General features: G+C 41.8%; 1 protein-coding gene across 3 annotated transcripts in view; it reads left to right on the top strand.

Annotated features, from left to right (window-relative positions):
• ATF6 (activating transcription factor 6) overlaps positions 1-24,977 on the top strand; it is an 84,709-nt gene that overhangs the window by 52,583 nt on the left and 7,149 nt on the right. For all 3 annotated transcript variants that reach the window (XM_076339845.1, XM_076339844.1, XM_076339846.1), the window contains one exon: positions 13,036-13,120. In XM_076339845.1, coding sequence (XP_076195960.1) covers positions 13,036-13,120 — 85 coding nt within the window. The remainder of the gene's footprint in view (positions 1-13,035; positions 13,121-24,977) is intronic.

Raw genomic sequence — 24,977 nt, 5'->3', positions numbered from 1 at the left:
TTTTATTCCCTCAAACCAGATTTGAATCCAGTACCTGATAGCCTGGCTGCAAAGGACATGTATGTTCTTTTTGCAGACACTAAAATATGATTTAAGATAAATCCCATGCTAGGTGTTCAGCTCAAGAATGCATCTGCTCACGTTCAGTATTTGGGCTAATGAACAGTTTGGTCCTTTTCTACAATATGACGGACCAGGTGCATACTTTTTAGAATAATTAGCAGCTTCTGTAAAATGGAGTTTTGCAGTCTGGCAGTACTTTTATCCAAAACTTTAAATGTATATTCACCTGTGCACCAGTAATAAATATAATTGTTCTTTTCATGAGAACATCTTTTGGATCCATTTTCTAAAGGCTGCCCTTCAGACTGAATCCTGCATCTGTGTTCAAATTCTGGCTGTTTGGCTCTTTGGCTGAGCCATCAGATGATGGATGGGTTTGTTGCGCTGACAACTGCAGGTGATCTACTTGCCTTGCAGCTATCTTACATAGTGTGGTGATTCAATGGGAGATTCAAATAAATTATTTCTGTTGCTGCAGAAGGCAAGAAGACAGTAATTTCAAACCAGAGCTGGATCTTGTGCCATGTGTTGTAGGATTGAACACACTGTGATAAAACTAATGGCCTTGATTGAAAAAAGGTTAAAGTCTAGACTCTACTTGACAGTTGTTTCTGGTTAGGATTTTAAAGTTCTTTTGTGTTTCTGACTACCTGCACATGTGGGCATTTTTGCTCTGTAAGAAAGGATGCTTTCTTCTATTTTGAAAGGAAATTGTTTTGTCAGAAGAGTGTTCAGTCACAGGCTGTGTGGCCTTTCATGGACTTCTGCAGCTATTCCTAAACATTTCTCATGTGTATGTAGCCCTGATTGCTATCAACATCTTTCTCATACAGTCTTTTCATGAGTGGCCTGCAAGTTAGTAAGACAGGGAAAGGGTGAGGTAGAAGCATAATCTTGACAGACCCTTCCAAATTTGAGACGAGGTCCTTAGAAATGGTGGTTAGAAGAGCCCTCTGGTCCAACCTCCTGTGTGAAGGAAGGCTGTTGCTGTGGCATTGTCAAGTGGGCTCTGAAGACCTCTAAGGATGGAGATGTCACCACAAGGTGAGATCAAAGTGTTCTGGTACTTCACTGTCCTTTGAACTCTGTCGGAAGAGAAAGCAGAGCACAGCCTCATTTGCAAATGGATTTTGAACCGCAGTGTTATGTTGATCCAACATTTGGAGAAAGCCTGACATAAATTTCTTTTTACCCATCCAGCTTCTGTTTCATGGGGAATCTGATCTAGAGAGAAATAAGGATTTACAGTCTAGTCCACCTCATGATACTGGATCCAAGGAGCATGCCCATGAAACCACATCATTTTTGTTCATTGGTTGGCTCTTTGCTTATGTGGCAGGGCTGCAAAGGCAGAACAGCAGAAAAAAGGTGTTTGTTGGTAATAACTCCCCACTCCAGTTTGTGTTGTGTGTGCTCTTTTGGGGCAGAGTCTCCAGTTGGGCAGTAATTCTGGGAATCCAGAATTTGTCTTACGTAGAAGACCTGAGGTCTTGCAAGCAAATATAGAAACTTTGGGTTAACATTTTTTCTCTTTTGCTGAGAAGCAATGAATCTGGATTATATCCTTCGTGGTTTTCCTGGACCTTATTCACATGCCCTACCTAAATTACATGTTTTTGCAATTACAGATTGCAGTTGCAAAACTAATAGCCTGCAGATGCTATGCAAAAGCAGAGCTCTGCTGCAGTGAATTAGAGAAAGAGGGGAATTTCTTTTTAAGGGAAGTAGTAATAAAATAATTAATTCCTTTTGGGTCTTACAACTTTGTAAAATCTACAAAGATAATTGACAGGTTCAACTGGAAGTTACAGATGAACTGCATTTCTGTTCTTATGCAGCCCGTGGGAAGGACAGAAAATGGCAGAGAAACATCATTTTCAAATAATTTGGAGCAAACTTTTTTAAATTTTATGATGCTAGTTTGATTGAGAGTGCCTTTAGAAGAAAATCTGATCCTTATCAAACATAATAGGAGGAACTTTTCCACCAGTGCAAGCTGGGATTGTTTTTTGTCTTCACAGAAGCACAGAACTGAGTCATCTATTCATATACACATATCTTTTCCAGTTTATCTTGAAATTCAACTAATTTCCACAAATAACACACACAAATTATCAAAGTGTTTTCAAGTCCTTAAAAATCTTCCTATACAATTTTAACCAAAACTGTTTATTTAAACATAGAATTCTGTTCTTCACATCCTCTTACTTTGTGTTTAGGAATTTTTTTTTAATCTGCTGCCAAACCAAAATTACATCATAGCAAATGCATGCATTGTTCTTTACTTTCAGGCCTTGCAAAGCAGTTCTGCAGACTTTAATTGACTGGATTTCTGTCCAGTCTCTGTCCTGTGCCCTCCTTGTTCACATGGCCTTTCTTTTTCTTTCCTGTACAAAGGAGAAAAATCAGAACTACAAGGAAGAATACGTTTATAATAGAAATAAAGTACAAATGGGGTACCTTCACCACACTCTCCACTGCAATCGGAGTGGCTTTGCTGTGCCTCATGGTGTGCCTGATTAACATATGTACACACAAGCCTCAGCTAACTCTGATTTCCTGGAGTATTCCCTATTCACAGGGGAAGGCTGATGGTATTTAGTGCCTCTTGTTTAGGATGTGTTGCAAGTCAGAAGTGAGATTCAACAAGCTCGGATGGAAATGAGGCAGGTTCATCTTGGGTAATTCCAGAATGAGGGATTTGCAGAGGAATGGGGAGCTTGAGAATAGCCGCTCATTTTGCAGCTGGTGTCACTTTGTTAACAAGATGAAGATGGATGTTTCAGTAGGACAGAAGGTTAGCGGGCCTGTCTTCTGGAAGTGTGCTTATATTCTGATTCCTGAAGGGAGACAGGATTCCTTCTCAGAGGCCACTGGGTAGATTCTACTGTTTCACAAATAGATACCTAATTACCAGCATATTTCAGTGTTATCTTATGGCATAATTCCTCCTCTTTGGCCTCGGAAGTTGAATAAAGGGATTGTAAACAATGAAAATAGAAAAGCTGAATATTATAACAATTTTTTCCACCTTCACATGACATCTGCTTTATAGCTGCCTTTGGTGCATCTAAGTAATACTTTGCGTTATAGTGTGTAGTGTATTAGAAAGTTGTGTTGGTCTTCTCAAACCTTGATGGAGTAATGAGATTCTCTTGCATTTTTATTTGTACTTTTTCAGTTGTAACCTTGATCTTCTACCTAGAGGGAGCTGAGTAGGATACCAAATGAAACAAAGGGCAGCAAATTAAGCTAGGAGGACACGGGTTCAAACCAAGGAAAGGAAGCAATTCATACAATAGAAGTAGACTTGCAGAACTTCTTGCCAAATTGCATTATAGATGTTATAAGTTTACCTGTATTCAAGGGAGGACTGGGAAAGTTCATGGACAAGAAATCTATTAATAGCTACTAAATATATAGAAGTCACATCTTTGTTAGCAAATCCCTAAAACAGTAATTGAAAATGGTTGATGGCTGGAAGACAGGTAGGGGAAAGTGTCATATCTGTACACACTGCTTGTTTCCATCTTAGCAAGATGGGTTGGCTTTTTAAAAATCTAAATTAGGTCACTTCAATTTGGCCTCTGTTTTTTAGGTTTCTTTTGGTCTTTAAGGTAACGTAACATAAATTCAGTCCAAAAGGAGAAGGGACAAAACAAAGTAGTAATTGTTGCTTTACTTATGTTTGCTTTCTCCATTTGTGAACTGCAAAGAGGACACAGTTCACAGCAGGTCTCCATATCTTTAGTAGTCTCCATAACTTAGTTCTTAATCCAGTTCTTGTCCTTTGCCACTGGTTCTCCTTTACACTGAGAAAACGCTTAGTGCTGACCTCCAAAGCTGAGCCCTCTAGTAGACATGCTGCAGTGCTGCCATTGAAGAGAATGGAGGAAACTCCTCCAAAGGAGCCCTGTGACAGAGTGAATTTTCCATTCCTCTGAGGTCTCTGGGATTTTCACAAGGCTCTCTGACTCACACTGAGGTGCTTTCCAGTTAGTTTGGTTTTGGAGCCCAGGCCATATCACATCTGGCAGTAGCACAGTTGACAATAAAAGGCACTAAAGACTTCTTCATTAAAAGGTCTCTCATGTGGGAACTAAACTGGATAGCAACTCCCTCTTCTGCAGGGACAGTGACCAGAAAGTATTCCAGAGTGCAGTTAGGTGTTATTTATAAAAAGTTTGTCTGGGAATGTCAGAAAGGTGTAATCTTACACTACAGGATATTTTATTGACTGTGGGATTGAGCTATTTCTGGTAAAACGCTTAAATAAAAAGCGTATCTCATCGCTTCATTGCTGTGTGCAAAGTATAGGCTGTAAAAACCACCTGTGCACAGAAACACTGGGATTGGAACAGCATCGGTGTGAATAGGAGCACACTTGGCAAAAATAAAAGCAGAGAAAGAAGCTCTATTCCCACCACTTCTGGGAGCTTTCCTATGGGACAGTTTGCCCCCCCGCCCCGCCCCTCCTCAAAATAGGCTTAAAACTTAGAAAAGTAATTAAATTCTATGATTAGGGATTGGGACTTGAATTCTCAATTACAAACTCTCTTTAGTATGCTGCAAAATCAAACTCTGTTAATATATGCTAGCTAACCTCAAGTTTACTATATGCAGAACTGGTACTCTTTCAAATTAAGTTAAATGGTTATTGTTAAACCCAGAGTAGTAAAGCTAGTGGGGCCTCCCAGGGTGGGCTGTCAAGAGCCGGTACAGAGAGGCTGAGACCTTGTGAATTCTTATTGCAGGTTTTCTGTGGATTCCTTGCAGTCATTATCCCATCTTTCACTCACTCCCATACTCATCTTTGCATGTCATGGATTCCTTGTAAGGATCCATGATGGGGTGACTAAATCCGCTTGGATTTATGAGGTCTACCTTTAAAGAAAGAGAGAAAGGAAGGAAGGAGGGAGGGAGGGAGGGAGGGAGGGAGGGAGGGAAGGATGGACGGACGGACGGACAGATGGACATCAACTTGAAAAACAAGGCAGGTTTACAGTTCATGGTATAATGAGCAAGTATTGTGGCTATGAGTCACATAGTAGTAGTCACAAAACCATAGTAGAGGTTTTAACTGGTTTCCTCTCTTTTTTCTGCCCTTAAAACCATCCCCATGCTTTTCAGATATAAGGGTCAGACTGAAATGGTAGGATGGCAGTAGTTTCAGAGGCACCCTCCCCTCTACAGTTACTGCCCTGTTTAACGTCCACTGATAGCAAAAGCAACGTTGCAGGAACTTCTGGCATTTTCAGATGGACCAGTGCTGTATCCAGTGTGGTGTATCCTCAGGACACCATACGGTTGCCATCACCCAACCAAATCAATAGTGAAATTATACAGCCATTTCCTCTACAAATTTGTAAACTTTCATACACGTCCTCTTCGAACTGACAGAGGAAACCAGAAACAGATATGCCAAGACCCGATTCTCATTTACACCATGATCTGTGCTATGTGCTTTGCAGCGTGGGGAACTGCTGGGGTAAATGAGAATCAGCCCCTAGGCCATGAGTGCATTGCAGTTAGTTCTCTTCCCTGGAGAACAGCCTCCTTTTGTGTCCAGAGAGCTGCTGAAGTTCAGCCCTGGCTGTCCTGAGAATGAAGTTCCAGCTTCACGGGTACCGTTTCCCAGTTAGGAGTCACATGCCAAAGGCTGCGATGCTGCTCAGTGCAGGTTCAGTGGCCTGTGTCGGAGATCAGGACAGAAACATCACATCTCTGACAACAGCCAGACAGCCTGAAACAATTATTTTGAAATTTTCAAAAAGTGTGAACTCTGTGGTTTATGAAAGAAAAGCTGGCTCATTGGCTCTGTCAGCCCAGGGTTTTAAAAAGTCCAGCTCCTCAGAGGACCTGAACAGGGCAGTCTCTGAAATTGCATGCGGCTTTTTGGCCCTGTGAAAGCATATTTTTGTTTCACACTCTTTGTATAGCCAAAAGCATACCTCTAAGGAAGGTCCAGTGTCATCTCATTGACCTGAAATCCCTGAAGATGTTCAGAAAAAATAGGTTTGAAAGACAATACATGGATTTGATGCACAATTTTTTATGGTCAAAAAACCACTTGCTTTCTATCTGCTTCATCTTGAGATCAGTAGGTGTGGTCGGATAATTAATAGATAAGCTTTTAAGCTGTCAGGATGTGTTGAATGCTACCAAAAGTAGTGCCATTAAAGAAAAATGGTACCCCCGGCAGCTTTGGGAAGTTGCCAGCGCTTCAGTGGGATGTGGGAAGCTCCTCAGCCTGTCTCAGCAGTGGTTGTAATGTGGTCCTAGAATCACAGCGTGAAGATTCAGGCTGGAAGAGATTGAGGCACGATTCCCTGGGAGACCTCTTAGTCATAAACAGAGATTAAAAAATGCCCAGCCACAGTGTTTGTTTACTGTAAGAAGTCTTCTGAAGCTGCCTGGACAGAGTACCCTTTGGCATGCCAATGCACTTGGCTCTGTTTGCCCACTCTGCTCTGGTAACTGTCTTTGTTAGTTGCAATATTCTAGCACATAGCTGGTCTCCAAGGCAATGGTAAAGATCAAATCTCCTCATCAAGGCAAATTACGAGAACAGCACGTTAAGGTTTTCCTTTGGTATTTTAATCAAGTCTCCTTGGAGCTTTTATTCCTCTAAAGTAACAAATGTCACTTGTTTTCGAAAAGATTATCCCTAGTTCGTCAGAGATGGATCTCTTAACAAAGAGCGGGGCTCATTCGGACATCTTGACGAAGTCTTTGTGAGAAGTGAGATAGGGCCTGTCTTGCAGGAGTGGAGTCATGGCTCCCACATGGATCACATCTGTACTTTGCAGGGTACATGCTCCAAACCACTGGGAAGGGTCAGAGGCATGGCTTGCCCTTCAGTAACATGACAAACAGTGTTTACATAAGCAGATGTGCTAAATACACTGTAACAAAGCACATTTAAATCAAGTTACGTTAATTATTTTCCAGTAGCTAATGCTTTTGCTTAAGACACTAGAAAAGGCTTTTGAAAAATACTTATCCGTACCTAAGCACAGAAGCTAAGAAGATAAGAAAAATCTAGGGGAACTGATTTGACAGATAAGTAACGTCAGGGACAGGAGGAAAGATAGCTCATGCTGAGAGTGCAGAGCCTTGGCAGGTTTGGAAATCCATTCCTTGTGTCCCGTGTCACTCGGATATCCCTCAAATGCATGCACATCTTTAAACATTCCCTATAGCACTAGTAATATTTTCCTCCATCACGGGCATGCTGCAAGGATTAATTCCTTCGTGTTTCTTTCAAACACAGAAATGGAGGAGGAGCTCCGCAGATTGACTATAGCGAGGTGGCATACTGCTCCCCAGGGACGCATCTGTTGCTGGGTGCAGTGTTGCTGATGGGACATGTATTGCAAAAGCCAAAACAAGCAATATTGCCAATTCTAATAATTTAAAAGCCAAGAGTCCAGCTTATGAAATGATGATAGTTTAAAAAAAAAAAAACAAAAACCCTTGACTAGTGTGTTTTCTCTCTGTTTATTGAAACTTCATGGTATGCAGTGTTGATGTTTTCTTTATGTCTTTTAACCATGAGAGTTAGAAACAATTACTTTATTTTTTTAAATGAAAGCTAAGATGCCCGCAAATTTTCATGCATCTAGGTAGTGGGGACTTTGAGAACCAAACCACATGTCATGAAACTCAGGCTGAAGCTGCAGTTTTGGAATATTCTAGCACAGTGGAACAGGATTTCCATTGCCGTTTGACTGTGGGGCTTAGAGATACATGAGGCTCCAAAGCTTAATCCCTGTTAGAGCCCTGACAGCACTGATCTTATGTAAGAAGCCTTAAAATCTTTATTGCAGTTCCATGTGTTGTTGAGTCCAGAAGCAGATCAGCGGGCACTGAATTAGCTAACAGAGTAAAAAAATTCAGTGAGGAAATTCATTCTATAGGGGCGCCTAATTTCTAAGTGTTTACAACTCTGGTTAATTATATTCTAATAATACAGTGTCCTGAATGTTTTGTGGTGGCAAAGACTTAATAAATGTGATTATTAATTGGAAGTTTAACAAGTAACAGCTTCAGACTTTATCCCCAGGAAAAAATGTGTTTCTGTATCCCAACTTACTAAATTAAGGTAATACATTTGTGGCTGGATTTTTAGTATCTATATTTATCTACCTGTCCATCTCATCTGGCTTCAAGATCACTGAACTGTAGAGATGATCAAAAGCAAAATGAGAATGCTGAAGCTAGGGTCTCGTTTGAAATATTGTCTTTCCAGGCTGATATTTTTCCAGTCATTCTGCCAGCAGTCTCAGGTCTGCATCGTCTATTTAAATTGTCATCTCATCTAAGTGCAAATCTTGGCCCTAGCCAAGGCCATCTGTTGTTGGGTAATAGTTGTGATTTATTCTGCCTCTGGTTGACATTCATGCTCATGGGCCAGATGCTGACTTGCAAGATTTGCTTTTATTCATTTTCAGTTTTATACCATGTGTTAATATCACAAACAGCATTTTATTTTTAGATTTTTTTGTCTAATGTTTAAAATTAGGGATGAGCAATAGCATCACACACCCATCTGGGATGTGATTCAGCATACTTCAGAACAGGATAGGACAGGAGAAAATATTTTACATTTTGGAAATGCATTCAAACAGTGTTTCTAAATGTCTAATTTCTTCCTAATCACTAATCCATACAATAATTTATGTTACATATAAATAATTAGGTATTGCTTTCAAATAAAAGTTGTGGACTATTTGAAGACTTCTGAGCTCGAGAATGTAGTAGGTAGCTAAACTGTAGGCAAAATATTTATGATACTCTGCAGCATACCCGCTGCTACCTTTGCCTTCAATGTAGAATGAGGGTAATTATGAAATTTGCAAGTTAGGACTGATCGTCAGAGGAACACTCCTGCATATAAAAGACAAAGATTATTAGGGCAGTGGATAAATTTCCCTAATTCCAGATTTTTAAAAATGGCTCTTTGTAGTAGAGATGGGCAGTATCCAACTTCCAGACAATCTGTGCATCTTGCACATTAGCTCCTGGTAACAGTTTGAACTTACAGCTGGCTGGCTCTTTATATGTCTGTCTTCTCCAAAGCTGGGGTTGAAACACTGAGGAGTTGTGCAGCGACTCCAAAGCGTGTTTGGATACGCAAATGCAAATGGAAATTACTTCATTGTCTCACTATCTGCTGTGAGAGCAGAAGACTCTGGATCTTCCTTCTCACACTGTTCAAACGGCTCCAGTAAAACGGAGAAATAGCAGGTGAATTGATACATGAACATACTACTTCACTGTGTAGTTTTAGGAGATATTTCAGAGTCCGGAAGCTAAGGGGGAGTTAATTTTAATGTCTTGGGTAGCAGAGCGGCTTCATCAAAAATGGTTCCCTATGCAACTTGTTTCAGATCCAGTGAGTTGATCTTGTCGGGTTGCGTTTGGAGGAATTGCTAGTAACAGTGCATGTATAATAGGTATCAAAGTTTTTATCATATCAGTTTCTGTCTCTAACAGGACTTTGTGTGGCTGAGCAGGATGTGTTGGGCCTGCCATGATTTGTGTAAAATAAGTTCACTTCATTAGGTTAGACTAAATTATAATATTGGCATTTTATATATCTGTCTTACTTCTTATATTCCTTTGATTTTGAGTGACTGTAATTGTGATCTAGCAAACAATGCTCCTTTTGTTTCTCTGAGTCAGGGAAAGAAGACTGGGTGGGATTCATTTAATACAGCTTCAGGTGTTCGGATGTTGGTTGACCAGTCTGAACTAGACCTCATTCTCATGATAGTCACTGGAGAGCAGCAGACTTCTCTGGAGCTCCTGTCATCTCCAGTGCTATCTTAGTGTAGAGGGAAATACCTGCTGGGGTTACCTACTTCAATTGACTGATCTACCAAAATATGACTTGGTGTTTTTGTTTTAAGCCAGAATTATGAGGAGGGAGAGCAGATAGTGGTGAACTGCTCATTTCTTCTTTGCAGCTCTTGAAACATCATTCACAAAAGTCTAAAATTAGTTGCGATTAAATCTAACTCCTGGTATTTAAAAAAAAATGGCTTCTAGGTGAGGCAGAGCTAGGAAAGATGAATTTTACATCTCATTTTCAATGCAAGGTTTAGAATAAAGTATTGTTTTCCAGCAGATCAGTTTGGTGGAATCTGAACCTGCCCAGCAGTATTAGTGTATAGTTTGGCTGCGTTGTAGTCATGGAAATGAAATCTGTTAACTGCAGAGTCGGTCTGAGCCAAGTCTTTGAATTTAACCATGATGGAGGAGATGCAGAGCTTGCAAAGGCCAAGTCTGAGGTGTCTGCACTGCCTCTGTAGTTACCATGGGACTCTTATGAGAAGTTGGTACTGCCAGTGTCTGTCCAGTGGACTGCAAAAAGAGAATCACAGGATCATCAAAATGGGTAGAGAAAACCTCTGGTGGTGCCTAGCCCAACCTTCTCCTTTAAGTGGAACTGTTGCCGACAGTAGGTAAGGGCAGCCATGGCTTTGCATAGCTGGGTCTTGGAACCTCCAAGAACAGAGATCCCCTAGCGCCCTGCTGACCTGTTCCAGGATTGCACCACGCTCTGGGTGAAAAACTGTTTCTGAATGTCCAACCTGAACCTCCTGTGGTGCAGCCAAGAAGGTAATGATACAGGAAGTATCTGAGGAATTTTCCTTATGTTGTTGCTAACAAGAAATTTGGCATTTTTGTCATGACACTGCTGTTTATTTCTGTAGAGGTACTCTGATTGTAAAGTCTTTGTGATAGTTCTTAATACATTTTATATATACAGTAAATAAAGGTGCCATTATAAGCAAAACTAAGCCAGCATCAATTAATGTACCAATCTTCCAATATGTTAGCAAAAAATAGTAGTTGCTTGTAATGATTCACAGGTGATCATCTATGCAGTACTTGTGTTTTGCTAGGTAGTGATGTTGTGGACTCTCAGAAGCATTGAAAAAGAAATAAAACAGGATAAACATTTTTTAAGCGATGTTAAAAATAGTCACCAAATCACGACAAGGACATTGTTAAAAAATGTGGTTTTAATGGACATCTTATCTTTGGCCTGTTCCCTTGGGAACATTGAATTTCAAGAACAGTTTTTCTGTAAAGTTCATTGTCTTACTGAGTATTGTCTTAATCTCAGTGGTTCAAAAATGAAATGGGAATTACATATGTAGTCTGAGAATTATACCAGAGTGGTTTTATAATTTTGGTACCAAGATGTTTTTAATTACGGTCATTTATTGAAGTAATGTTTTCTTCTCATGGTCAGTCATTTGGGTTTTTGGGGATTTTTTTGGTGGGAAAAGGAGAGTGATATTTCTGCAATGTATCTACAGAATATCTTAATATATCTAACACCTAACTTTGTGTGTAACTCAGTTCCCTGAATCTTAGACATAACAATGTAGTGTTTAGATATTAAAATGGGGAAAATACAGGTACCCTGACGTTAAGAAGTTAATAACTGTGTCCTGAAGGAAGTCTAATTCAGTCTGTCAAAAAGATAACCCTGGCCAAAAGCATAGGGTATTGGTGTGTCTGTTCTTACCCTTAAACAGGGAGCCGAAGAGCTGCTTGAAAAGTTTCTGAGTGCCGGGTTTGTAAAATATCATGGGAGTTTTACAAATGGGAAAGCATGAAATGAGATGAGAGCATCAAACTTGTTTTCGCTTTTTAACCGTGTGAGATAGATGTCTGGATCTTGAAAAGTGAAAGGCAGATGTTTGGATCTGGTTTTAGGACAGTTGCAAAAACTGCTTAATGAGTTGGTCTCCCCGTGTGTGACATGGTGGCACCTGCTGGCTTTTGTTCTTGTCAGAGACACTGGGAGTGAATTTGGCATTGCTGGGATTGCGAGAAGGGCAAACATAGGGTCTGGGAAAACAAACCTTTCCACTAATTCTTTGGGGCCTGTAAAAGTTACTTAGTGATTGGCAGGTTTTTGTTTCACTTAGAGCCTGAGTTAGAAATTTAAACTCAATTTGTCAATTATATAAACACAGTCTTTTGCTCCTAATTACTAAGAGAGAGCAAATATACTTCCCTGACAATGCCCACTGTGTACCGAGATGGTGCAGTGAAGCAACCTTCTGTCAGGGAAGCTAAGCTTTGAAAGGCATGGGAAGCTTCCCTTGGCCTTAGTGGTCTTTCTTTGGTCCATCGAGATCAGCATAGCACAACAGTATGGGAGATGCCTGGACTGGCACTTTATATTCTGTTACTTCTGTTGATAAAGGAGGAACCATATTTTCCCAGGTTGCAAGTTAAGCAATTTGACTTCACCAACAGCAAAAAAACTGATGAAAAGCTGCATTTTTCCTTGCAGGTCAGGTCCATATCCAGAGCATCTCCTGCAGATGCAGCTTCCACTGCTAAAACTCAGGGTAGTTAGTTTGAACACTGCTGTCTTACAGCAGCACCCAGCCACCTCACAGTTGAGATAAGCTACTAAAGCACAGCTTTGCCATCAAACTTCCCTGGTAGGTTTTGTCACAGAGCTCATATTTCACACCCCATCACAACCCTGAGTGATACAGTCCTACTGCACGAGGCATGTGGTATAGAGCTTGACATAGATATAGCAAGATGACATTTATATATAAAGCAGACAGCACTGCAAGTAAAGGCTCCAATTCAGCAAAGCCCTTAACCACATGTTTAAATATCATTGAAGTCAAGTTAAATTACTTTAATCATATACATAAGTACTCTGTTGAACAAGGGCCTAATAGTAGTTTCCATCTCTTTCCACATGATCAAGGCTTTTCATATTCTGCTGCATGCGATAGGGATTTCTTCTCGGTTACACAGCATGAGCAATTGCTGTGACTTTTGGAAGACTCCCTCAACAATGTGAATTTGCTAAGCTGTCGTAAATAGTTTTATGTGGAATGCCTGTAAGATGGAATGAAAAGGAATTTTCCCAGCTCTGTACTTCCAGGGTAGATTTAACACATCTTTTCCCCTATTTTCCAGGACCACCTGTTACTGCCAGCCACCACACATAACAAGACCAGAAGACCAAAGATGTCTATAGTGTTGCCAGCTGTAAACATCAATGGTAAGTCCAAAACATGAAAGAGAATGATAGGAGAATAATTTCAAAGGGATGTGCCTGACTTGTACGTGGAAACCAAACTTAGACGACAAGACAAATGTCTGTTGTTATAGCTTTGAAAAAGAAGTCAAACTGGTCATTACTGGGCTGTAGTTGCCAGGGTCCCCGCTGGAGCTGGGCTGCTGGCAAGTCATCAGTGCCTGGTCACCGAGACTGTAACGAGAGGCTGCGTGACTTGGACAGCAGTTCTGCAGTATCTCATTCTAGCTCCTTCAAGGACTCAGGGGTGTTGCCATCCAGTCCCGGTGATTTATACACAGCTGATTAAGGGTTACTTGAATGTGATCTAGCTTCTCTAACTTGGTGGCTACAAAGATCCCATCGAGCGTGGAGACTGTCGTCGTCCTCTCATTTGGGTTCCTCCTGTGCCTGCTTAGCAGGGCAAATTCCTTGGCCTTACTGGTTTGTTAGGATGCTGACTGCCTTCTGTCGTCTTCCTCAGCTGTTTACCGCTATGTTATACAACACTCAGTGTGAGTGGGATCTCTCAGCACTGCATGGTCAGGATTAATAATAATCATGTTGCAGTGCTGCAGGACAGCAGAGAAAACAGCTTTGCGCTAAGGGCACAGGCTTATTAGCGAACAGAAATGTTCTTGATCTCCATTTTAGTCCCACATGAGAGACAGGACGTGAACTGTGTAAATATATTGTTAATTCATATGGTGAGAAACTGCCAAGTTGGGACATGTTTGGGGCACAGGGTCACTGTCACAGTCATCAAACGCATCATGAACCCTGTAACAGTATAAACTTTACTGTCTGAATATCTGTGTACCATAATGCCTTTTTAAAACTTACGTGTTTACAGTACAAGTGAATCGTAAACCCAAATGTTTTTGTTAAGTTCAAGCATGCCGAAAACATTATCTGATGATGCAAATTTCCACAAACTAAGAAAAAAAAATCAGTTCAGGCTTTCAACATTTTGATATTACATTTTTCCATGCAGTATAGTAAGTTGAGTGTGATAATCTATAACCAGCTATTTTAGGGGAATTTTTATTAGATGTATCAGAATTATTTTTGGCATTTATCTGTCTGAAACTCCCTTTTCATGTCCATTACAAAAATCCTTTTCTGACTGAGCTGAATTATCACGTGCAAATGGGCACTTTATCACTTGGAGAACAAACTATTTCTAAATTAGAAAGTATTTCTTCTTAACACGTTACTGAGTCTTGTTTTACTTGAAATAACTTTTCAGTTGTTGGAGTAAATATAGTTTGGAAAATACACATCAGAATCCAGTGACAAATCTTATCCTTTATTAATAATGAAACATTGTGAAATTATAGTTACTTGAGTTCTTTGGGATTTTTCTTCAGAACATCAGCATAATCCAGGAAATAAAAAAATGTCCAGGGATTTGGGCAGAGATGTTGAAACAGATGAGACAGAAGGATAGCATTAAGTAAACAACGGCATCAAACACTGCTTCCTCTGTGACACTCAGCCAGGTGTTAGGAAAAAAATTACAAGATACACAAGAGCCAGTAGGTAACTTGGGTTGATTTTTAATTTGATTATTAGTAGATTACCTGGAGGAGATGATTCCCTAAAAAGTTCTGCCTGGAGAAGAACTCATTTCTCTCCTTTGAGAACATTGCTCCTCCACCCTATTCTGCCTCCGCAGGGACTGAGCATGTCCTGAACAAGCATCTGGAAGTTAACTGACAACAAAGCCTTCCTCCCAGCTGTCTGTTGTTTTAAGCCCACCTTAATTCTTTGTCCACCTGCAGAGAATTGGCTGCTAGAAGAGGCTGGGTCTCCCTGGGAGGAATTGGCACAAGTTTCAGTGAAAGAACTTGTCCCTTCCTGCCTTTTCTCATGCCTCAGCCAGATCTCTGTGGAAGAAGGGAAACCTTTTCCGCTGCCACTTACTTGCCCTTCTTTTTTGCTGCCACAGCCCTGGCAGAGGAGATGAAGGGAATGCAAGTGAAGTGGCCTTTGCTTTGAAACTTTTTCAGAACTTCTTCACTTGCCTTCTTCTGCAGGATCTTTATTTGTCTGTGTACTGAAGTTTACCCATGACACTGTTTCCAAACATGAAACAGCTTGCAGTTCCGTCGAGAACCCTTTGAACTGTTGGACAGTCTTTTCCCAGCAGGACTGTTATTTTTTCTGAACACACTTTGATTGCTTGAGTGCCTTCTGATCTCTGCTAGAGACTCTGCCTTTAGCTGGCTTGAGCTGTTCCCACCACGGGCTGCAGGGACAGAGAACAGGTACAGACAAAGATTTGGAAGTAAAATGAGTTCAGTCACTATCCTACGTGACTCTGCATGGAGGTTAATGACATGGTTCTGCAAGATTGGTCTGGCAGTTTTCACCAGTGTACAAAGCAGAATCAAGTTTACAGTTTGGAGAGTTTTTCTTAGAGGGAAGAGTTGGGGTAAGTCCGGCCAGTGGCAGTCCTAGTGCTTTGCAGCTAATGGCAAATCTCAACAGAAAATTTTGTAATAGACGGGTGTGTGTATGTGCGTATGTATGCATTCAGTACCATGGAAGTTTAAGAGAACAATATTGTACAAAGCAGTAACAGTCCATTACTCATTTTCAAGATAAAAGCTTGATAAAAACTATTCAGTTGTTGGATGTTGGAAAAGAGTAAAAATGGCCGTTACCTTGTAACTTTCTCCTTATGTGCTCCTTCTCCTGGTCAGCCTGAATTGCCCATGCCCCTCTGCGAGCATGAGGATAAGCCAGTAAAGTCCCCACTGAGGGCTTCTGTGCAGGTGCACAGAAATATGTTTAATAATTTAAGTATATTTAATATGTTAACATAAGTTAAATGTTTAAGCATTTTTTTTTTAAAGTATGGTAACTTGTTACATGTTGGTACATGTTAATCCCTCCCCTCTTACCCTCTTAGCAATTCCTTCTTCCCCACCCTGTTCTAAGCCCCTTTCCAAGCTTGCTGGGCCACCCCCCCAATTCACAGCCAGCGCTTGCTGTCAGCTCCTCCATTTCTGCCTCCCCAGATGGTCTCACAGCCCTTTACCATTCTTCCATTTCCCTGCTGGCTGCTGTCCCTCAGTACAGCTCTCCCCTTGGCCCCTGCAGCCAGCCATGCCCATGTTTTGACCTGCCTCTGCCCAATGACAGAGCCCCACCATTTGCAGACACAAGCAGTGCTCACAGAAAAACTGATGCGACCTAAGGGTTGATAAGCCTGGAGGGAAAAATGCAGAACTTGTTAGTCCTAGTCCCACTGTACATGGTTTTGGGGGCACCATTGGTGTGGCTTTATTGAGAAGTTATTCCGAGAAGAAATATCTTGCAGTTTCTCATGGGAATGAAAGCCAACTGCAATTTACAGTTAAACTCCAGCTTTTGTTTTTAAGCAAGTCATGTTTGTTATGCTGGATTGAAGCTATTATTTTAGAAATCTAACTATGCACTTGAGACCAGTTAAGTCTCCAGTAGATTTCATTCCTAAATTTGCTTTTATTGTAATTCAGAGTCTTGTTGGCTCATTACACCAATTCCAAATTGACATATAGGCAGTGCCTTTCTTGAAGTTTAAGTGAAAACATCTGCCATTAGCCTTGTATTTACTTAACTGCTGTAAGAAATGGAGTGGGTTATAACATTGATCTTTGGATCAAAATAATCTATAGAGTACAGCATAGCTAAGCCACTCTTCCTACCCCAAGCACAAGCCTTTTGTCTCTGCAGGATGCCTGCAGCTCTGCAGCACAGCATACACCACCAGTAGTCCTCTCCTTGCAGCACACAAAAGTGAGAACATATGTACAGTCATTCAGTGTAGGAGATAGCATTCAACGTTTAGCCCAAGAAGCCACTTTCATTAATGCATTTCTCCCTAGGATTAGGTTAGATACTCTCACAGCTTGCACTTTCTCTTGGTGGGAGCAGCTGTAAACATCTGTGCAGGTGTGTACTCACTATGAGTACTGGTGGTCTTAGCGACAGCACAAAGACCAAAAAGGCCTTTTTTCTTCTTAGGATCCCTGTGCAAAACAGTTCCCCATACGTGAAAGCCCTTCCATCATTTGCTCTCTCTGAATTGAGGGTTGGTGTCTGTGCTCTCAGCCAAACAAAAGTGAGAGACCTGATGGGAAAGCCACTGGTGAGGACTGAGGCTCATTTTCTGGGAATTGGCAGCCATTACAGAAAGAGTTTTGAATTTTGTACAAATATTATGGATAGGTGCTTCCTCTAATGTCACACAATGGGACTTGTATTCAGTCTCCCTTTGAGATAGTTGTTCGTGTTCCTGACTCTATAACTTGCATGTTCCTCGTTCTTAAGGAACCCTATTCTCTTAAGGGGTGTTTTTTCATGAAACACAACAGCAAGATAATCTCTAAAGGCAGAAGTTTATTGTGAACGGGATGGCGAGTTTTGCAAAGTCCGTGTGCTCTGTTTTGTTGGCCAGCTTCTGATTGCTGCCACTTCCGTCAGCCTTCCTTCCTAGCATCCATCATCATACTGATGTAACAGACTTCAAAAGTGCTCTGAAATAATACACGTTCTAATTAAAATGGTCAATAACAAATCCAGTGGTAAGGCTTTTTGATCAAAACTGGAGGGATTTCTGCCATCAAGCAGCATGATTATTTGCATGCAGCTACAAAGAACGTTCTTTCAACTGACAGCCACGTGCAAAAGCCACTCACAGATGTCCAAGGCTGGTAGCAAACTGTCTGTGAAAAATCCACAAGGCAAACAGAACCCACACAGGCTGAGAAGGAAAATAAAAACAAAAGCTCTTTGGGAAGTGACAATGTTCTGTAAATTCCCATGTCTTGGGGTTGCATAAATAAAGTCTCCAACTTCCTTTGCCTTTCAGGGTCAAGCAAACAAAAGATGCCATTTCCATCTTTTGGAGCAAGAAGCAGAATTCCCAGTCAGTCATTGAATGAGGAAGGTCTAAAACGATATATACCACTTCTGGCAGCTGACTTCCCTGAGGGCTGCTGCTTAACATTTTGGGTAGCCTTCTCTCTCACTTTGAATAGCTTCAGAACGGTTTCCAGGAGACTAATGGCCCCAGCTATCTCTAGCTGTTGTTGGTTCATTCTCCTCTTCATGTTAGAAGCCAAATCTTAATCCCTGTGGCTCCCTCTCACAGCTGCTGTCCTTGGCCCCACACTGAGAAGCTCATGCCACTTCAGTAGGTACAGAGGAATCCTCTCTTGGCTACACAAGCATGATCTGTAGAGATACTTCTCTCATTGTTTCTGCTTTTACCTCTGGATTTAGCAGAAATTGCTGAGAACTCAGCACAGCCTTACAAGCTATGGATTATGAGCATAAGGCTCTGGAAGTTGTGTATGTAGGATTACAACCTATCTGTGAGATGAAAGAAGGGTGGCTGCTAAGGTTTTTTAAGAAGGTCACTGAGAATCCTTCAAAGTGTCAAGACTTCTAAAGTAGGATGTAGGAAAATATATCTGAGAATGTCTCCATGCTGTAAGTCTACAGGCCATTTTGAAAAGCCGCCCTTTTGCTTCTTGAGCGGCCAGTTGAGGAATAAAAGTAGTTTGGTGAAGCCTGACCAGGGAAAAATCAGAGCCATGGTTCGCTCTCAGTTAGACCTCACTGCAACAGCCGATTACTGAGCCTGGGCTGAGAAAGGGGGAGAGTCTGCTATCTCCTGTGTGTAGCCGTGGACAAGCAGCGTGTTGCATTACTGTGGCTCTGCTGTAATTAGGATGGTTTGCTAATGTCACAGATGTACTTCAGCTCTTGTGCTCATGTAAAGCTGTGCTGTAGAGGTCAGGATTGAAATTGTGGCAGAACAGATTTAATCAAGGAATTTTAACCATAGATTTTAGTCATATTGTAAGATGTTGCTATTCTCACTCTTGTTCTCTTTTCAAAATTATATAGAAGCGTAGTTTATCAAAACAGAATAATCCCCCCAAACTTTACTACATTTCCTTGAACATCAGAATTGATCATTGCCTAGATTCAACATTAAATAGAAGTTTTCAACAGATTTGGTTGTCTTTGAGAGATTTTGCTCTTCCCAACCATTGTCTGTTGATATATGTTGTGTTTGACAGGAAGGAGAAGATTAAATTGTTCAAAAAAGTATGAAAGAAATCATTCAAGAATCTACGCACAGAAGTAATGGAATCTGTGTCACTTAAGTTCATGTTTATTTAGTTAGACAGGAAACGATCAAGAAATGAAATCATAAAGGCTTATTCCCCAGTGACTTTTCATAACGAGCTGTTTACCTAAATTGCTAAATGAGTAACCTATTTTTATGTATTCAAAAGAACAGGAAGATGATTTCAGAGGATCTTCTGTGCCTTTTTGCCCCTTTGTTAATACGAAAAAGAATATCTCTTGGGGTTTGTGTGATAGAGCAGGCCAAGCCCCAGTGTGACTGGTCTTCCCTGTATAGACAGGATAAATGCTACAGTTGGCATTTTCTTGGGAACACACTGTTCACGAAGGGGGTAGAGAATGAGTCATAAATTAATTGGACTTCATACTTAGTATTTCCAATGCCAGTGTCGAGTTATTACACCAGATTGTTTTTTCCATATAAAAGGCACACATATAAAATCCACAAAGTAGAAGAAAAAGGAAACCCATGACATTAGCTGCCAGTGTGGATGCCAGTATGGAGTTGCAGAAGGAGCCAAATACGTTTTAGAACTGAACGAGTATGTGTCTTGCTGCAGAGACCCTGTCTTCTAGATGTTCTTTAACCCTGGATGCTGATACTGCCGTGTAGGTATGCCCTCCCACCAAGCTTTACAGAGAGCACTGTGCCGAGAGCTGTGCTGCAAAGCAAAGAGAAAATTTTCATCCCGATCTGTGAGATTGCCGTCGCCATCTCAGCTACACTGAGCTGTGTTTGTGCAGCACATCGTAATTCTAGCCTTGAGCCCAGCTGATCTGCCGTAATACATTTTCAAATGTTGTAAATTCAAGATTACATAATTCCTCTTAGTGTTAAATTATAGGTGGCAAACACAGTTTTATGTGTGTGATACACAGGCCAACTCTGATTACTGGTAGCTCTTTATTTCTACAGTGATCTGAAACATAATTATCCATAATGAGCTCACCCTGTAAAAACATAAAAGACTGCAACAGAGCTGGTAGAGGAGGTTCACATTTATGAGTTCTGTCTTGAGAACATCACTGGAGTAAACCTACAGATTAGTAAAAACACAGCAGTCCAAGACAGTCTTTCTCAGTGTTTGGATTGCAGTCTCTAAGGAGACTGCCGCCAGCAGGGCTGGGAGGCCTTTGCTGCCTTCTCATATCCCAGGTCTAGTCCTCCACGCTCCGGCTTTCCTCGCCCACTTCGTCCAGTCCACCTTACCTCTGGTGCTTCCTGGTGTGCTTCCTGGCTGTCCTCTGGGCTTGATCCTTTGTAACAGGGTTGCTGTAGGAAAGCATTTGAAAAATACATGCTGAGCATCTGAAGAACATTTTCAATTTCAGTCATCCACCACTTCATTGTAAATCATCTGCCTCCATCCTGTCTTATTCTATAGTAGCCCCAGGTGAAAAGACCATGGCATATCCCAGTACAGCACAAATGCCTTCTGGGTGAATGTGGATGAAGAAATGATTGCCAGCCCGAGCTGCCCCTCACCATGAGAAAGGAGGCACCTCTGTTTCAGAGCAGGATTCATATATTAAAGCTGTAAATCTCCTGTTGCTGTAGCTGGGAAACAGAAATCTTTGGAATGGACGTCTCCCTTTTATTAGTGTGCCATGTTCAGATAGGCACTCTGCAGCATGTGTATATGATATTTTTTTAATTAACTGGCAAATGCATTGAATCAGAGAAGTTCACGTAGAGGAAAGCGCTCACCCCACTCAGACAGGATCTTCACAGAGATAGTGTTAAAAATATTCTTCTATGAGCAAGAGCTGATCACAGTATCTAAATAAATGAGGTAATTTTATGTATCCAAGTGAGACAGGTGGAAAATTCAGCTCGCTCTTTGGATACCATCCAACCTATAAAGACATTTCAACTGTAAGTGAATACAGGCTCACACCAGCCTTCACTCTTAAATCAGTGAGATGCTAACCCTAGGATACAAATAATATTGGGTGATAGAGAAGGTGCATGTCAATGAAAAAGTGACGCTGCCTCTTGAAAAAAAATGAAGTCAAATAGTTAAATTAATTTTATCGGTAAGTGCCTACAAATTGAAATGGTGAAGTACATACTACAGTTCAAAGGGAAGGGCTAAATAAGAATAGGAAAACATATTGAAAGAAAAACCAATAGGGTAAAATGCTGGCAAATGGTATGAAGATTGATTAAAGATTAAAAGCTCAGTGCAAAAGTCTTTAAAAGGACCCCAAGAAATCCGACAGGCTTAAGTAACACATTAAAGTAGATTCATAGAAGTAAGAAGATATCTTTTAAACAATAGACATTGTAGCCAAATGAGGGAATAGAAAAAAGAGCACGATTTCTGGCAGACTAAATGTCAAACCATAAGAAGTCAAGCCAGAAAAAGGTACTGAGGAACAGTGTGCCTGAGGCATAAAAAAATAGTAAAAACAGTTTTCAGAGAACGCCTGCCAGGGAATCCCTAGTGCCTGTAGATGACCAAGGTGTGAAAGAGCACTTAAAGTTGAAGTCAGCACTGTTGAAGGAAAGAGCAAAAAGTTCTTGTGCTGGTGTTAACTACTGAGGCTATATAATTACCAAGAGAATGGCAAGTGACAAATGAGGCAAACTTTTTTAAAATGGCCTCAGGAACTGTAAAAAATCGAGTCTCACTTTTGCACAAGCTGGCTGAATCTGTGAGAGTTGAGCATGCCTGGGGACATACATACGATAGATTGGGAAGAGCTAGCACAGCTTCTGCAGAGGAAAGTCCTACCTTAGTGCTCCATCACAGGCCTCAGAGGGATAGCGAGTGTGAGGATAAGGGTGGTCTCTTCAGCACAATAACATACCTGAGTGTTCAAAAAACTTGGAAAAAAGTAGTTCTTCAGAAACTGCTAAAAGAAAGCAAGTTTTTGTGAGGCAAGAGGGAAGAGTCACTTGTGGATTGGTATCTCCCTAAAAGGTGCAAATGAAAGGTGGAAACAGATGGTCACATTTTGCAATGAAGGGGATGTTACCAGTAGACTCCCATGCAGGCCTGTGCTGGGGTCACTGCCCCTGCATCTCCAGGCACAGGCTGGAAGATCTTGGGAAGGAGTGAAATTCTATTCAGCAGGTAAAACTTGGTGTGAAAAAATGCAAAAGAATTTACGTGGGAAAAGTGTTCCTGACCAAACATGCAGTGACAGGTAGCTGAGCTGTTACTGCTCAGAGGAAGCCACTGCGCATCCTTCCCCGAAGTGTCAGCTTAGACAAGGAAGAAAAGCAATATAATTTTTTAGAGAGGGAGTGAAAAACAAAGCATAAACCATCATTACAGCCCTGCCAAATCCCCATCTTCAATACTATGCATTTTTGGTCATAGGTGTTTATAGATATATAAAACAATGAAAGACGCAGGAGAAAAAGCAACAGGAATGAACGTTAAGTGTAACAGCTTCCCTACCATAGTGACTGTTGAATTTGACAGCAATGGCTGGGGGAAGGGTTATAGCAGAACCTGAAGAACCATGAATAGTGTAGATAAGGTGTCTGGGAAGCAGTTACTTACTATTTCATATGTCACCAAAAGTACATGCTTGCCCTGACTTTTGCTTCTGCTACTGGTCACTGTTAGAGGCAGAAGCACAGGTTGGATGGGACTTTGCTGCCAGGACTTTGCTCTCCTGCCTGTGCAGAACAGCCGTCCTTAGGCAGTACCAAGGCTAGAAAAGGAGAGTGGCCAGTCCGCCAGCACAGCGGGAAAAGGAGGAGCTTGCTAGCATTTAAAACCAAAGTTAGCATTGGGCCAGAAAGGTTTTCCAGCTCTAGCAGCATCTGTAGGATGCTAGACCCATGATGGGGACCAAAGGGAACATGCCCACGCCTCCCGGTCCCTCCCTGCTGCACTCAGAGGGAGCAGTCCCCTATGTGCTGTCCTGGGACAAGCCCTTCAGCCCTTGTTCTTGAAAGAAGCCTCTACCGGAATGCCTTTTTAGGCTACTCTCCTGTGTACAGTTATTTGTCTTGTAAGTGGGTATGTCTGGATTTGCAGGCTGTGTGGGGAGTTTGATTATATGTTTTGTGCCTCCCAAGCAGGCATGGGATGGTTCTGCCTAACAGAGTTGCTCTCTCTCCAGCCTCTGTCCTTCACTCCCAAGAGAGCTTTCTGTGCAGCAGAACTGCTTTGCCCCTTGTCTTAGTTTTCTTTTTTTTTTTTTTTCTCCTTGTCATTAGCATTGCCACAGCTGGTTAGGTTTCAAATGTGGCCATCCTGCAGCAATGATACCCTGCCAACAACACGCATATGCACAGCCAGTGCTGTCAAAAATGTCTCAGTATTTCCGAGAAATACTCTACCTGAGGGAGCTTTAAATGATGTGCCTGGGAGGGTTAACACTGGTGATTCTGATCTTCTCTTCTTGAGATCGCCATTGGCTCCCTCTCCAAAACAACAGGAGCAATCACAGTAGATCCATACTGGGCCCTCTCCTCTGTAGCTCATGCTCTTTCTCTTAGAGGGAAGTGACTGTGCAGCATGAAAGAAGATTGGAAGGGGAGGTGGAAGATCAGGTGGGAAATGGTCCCTGGGAAGAGCCAACTTTCCTTCCCTCTCCCTGAGACCTCCCAGTCTGGACCAGGTACTGCAAAGCACATCTGGCACAGATCTGCCACTGACCACGTTGCCCACAGGCGCTGGCCTTTTCCAAAGATCACGTAGTGGTGTAAGCTAAGGGCATGTTGTGCTCCTCATCCACAGCCAGTGCCGATCTCTCCTGTGGCTCCATTATTTACTTAGGAGGCCGCAGAGGGCTTGTTTCCTCCAGTTTTCTTGCTTACCCCCCATGCCTGTATATATTCCCCTTGGATAGCCCCTGGCACCAATGCTCCAACAGCACAGACATGGGGAGAGACCCTGTCTCCTTGCTGTCAGCTTGTTGCTCGTCAAAGTGACTTTGATTATGTGGATCCAGTTTTTCTGACCATGGCCCCTGTTCCTGTATGCATATAGACCCAGCAGCCTGGCTCACTGAGAGGTGCTAGGAGACCTGGACAACTGAAATGCCTAGGATCTCACTTAACCTGTGTCAGGGACTGAGGACAGCTGAGTCCACAGAGGTGACACCATTGCAACTGGTTTGTTTGGAAACAGTTCCAAGCAGGAATTTGCTTTTAAAAAGAGAAGTTATTTGGGTCACAATATGACTTTCTCCCTTGCCTCAAACAATCCTGTCTAACAAGCAAATCTCTAAATGTTTTAGGAACCCTGCTGCGTTGTTGCAGTGAGTGTATTTTTAGTCTTGGTAGCTGTTACAGTAACACTGCTTCATTTATATACTTATTTGGTAGTGTATACCAACCCTTCAGATGGAAACATTGTCCAGATGTGCTGGGTAGGACAGTCAGGGCTGCTCAGTGGTGATGAGATGGAAGATTGCAGAAGTGACAGAGCGGAGAAAGCCCCCTGAATTATGTCTGGGGACAGCTGCAGCCCTTCAACAGGCCAGCCCCAGATCTGTGTGCAGCTGGTGCCCTCATCTTCTTCTGAAGCTTGCGCTTTCTGAACTCTGTGCTGCCCTAGACATAAGCTCTGTTTTGGGCCAGGGCAGGTTGTGCTATAAATTGTTTGGGTAGTTTGGTGCTAAATTGTTATCTAAACCAAACTTTAGCATTGTCAGCTTGGCACAGCTAGCACAAAGCAACCAGGTACTGGAACACATACAGTGGCTCTTTGAAAGCTGCCTAGGT

This window comes from Aptenodytes patagonicus, chromosome 5 (assembly GCF_965638725.1).
Source record: "Aptenodytes patagonicus chromosome 5, bAptPat1.pri.cur, whole genome shotgun sequence".
NCBI lineage: Eukaryota > Metazoa > Chordata > Aves > Sphenisciformes > Spheniscidae > Aptenodytes > Aptenodytes patagonicus.
Note: the sequence above shows the minus strand (reverse complement) of the source record. Positions and strands in the feature narration are given on the sequence as shown.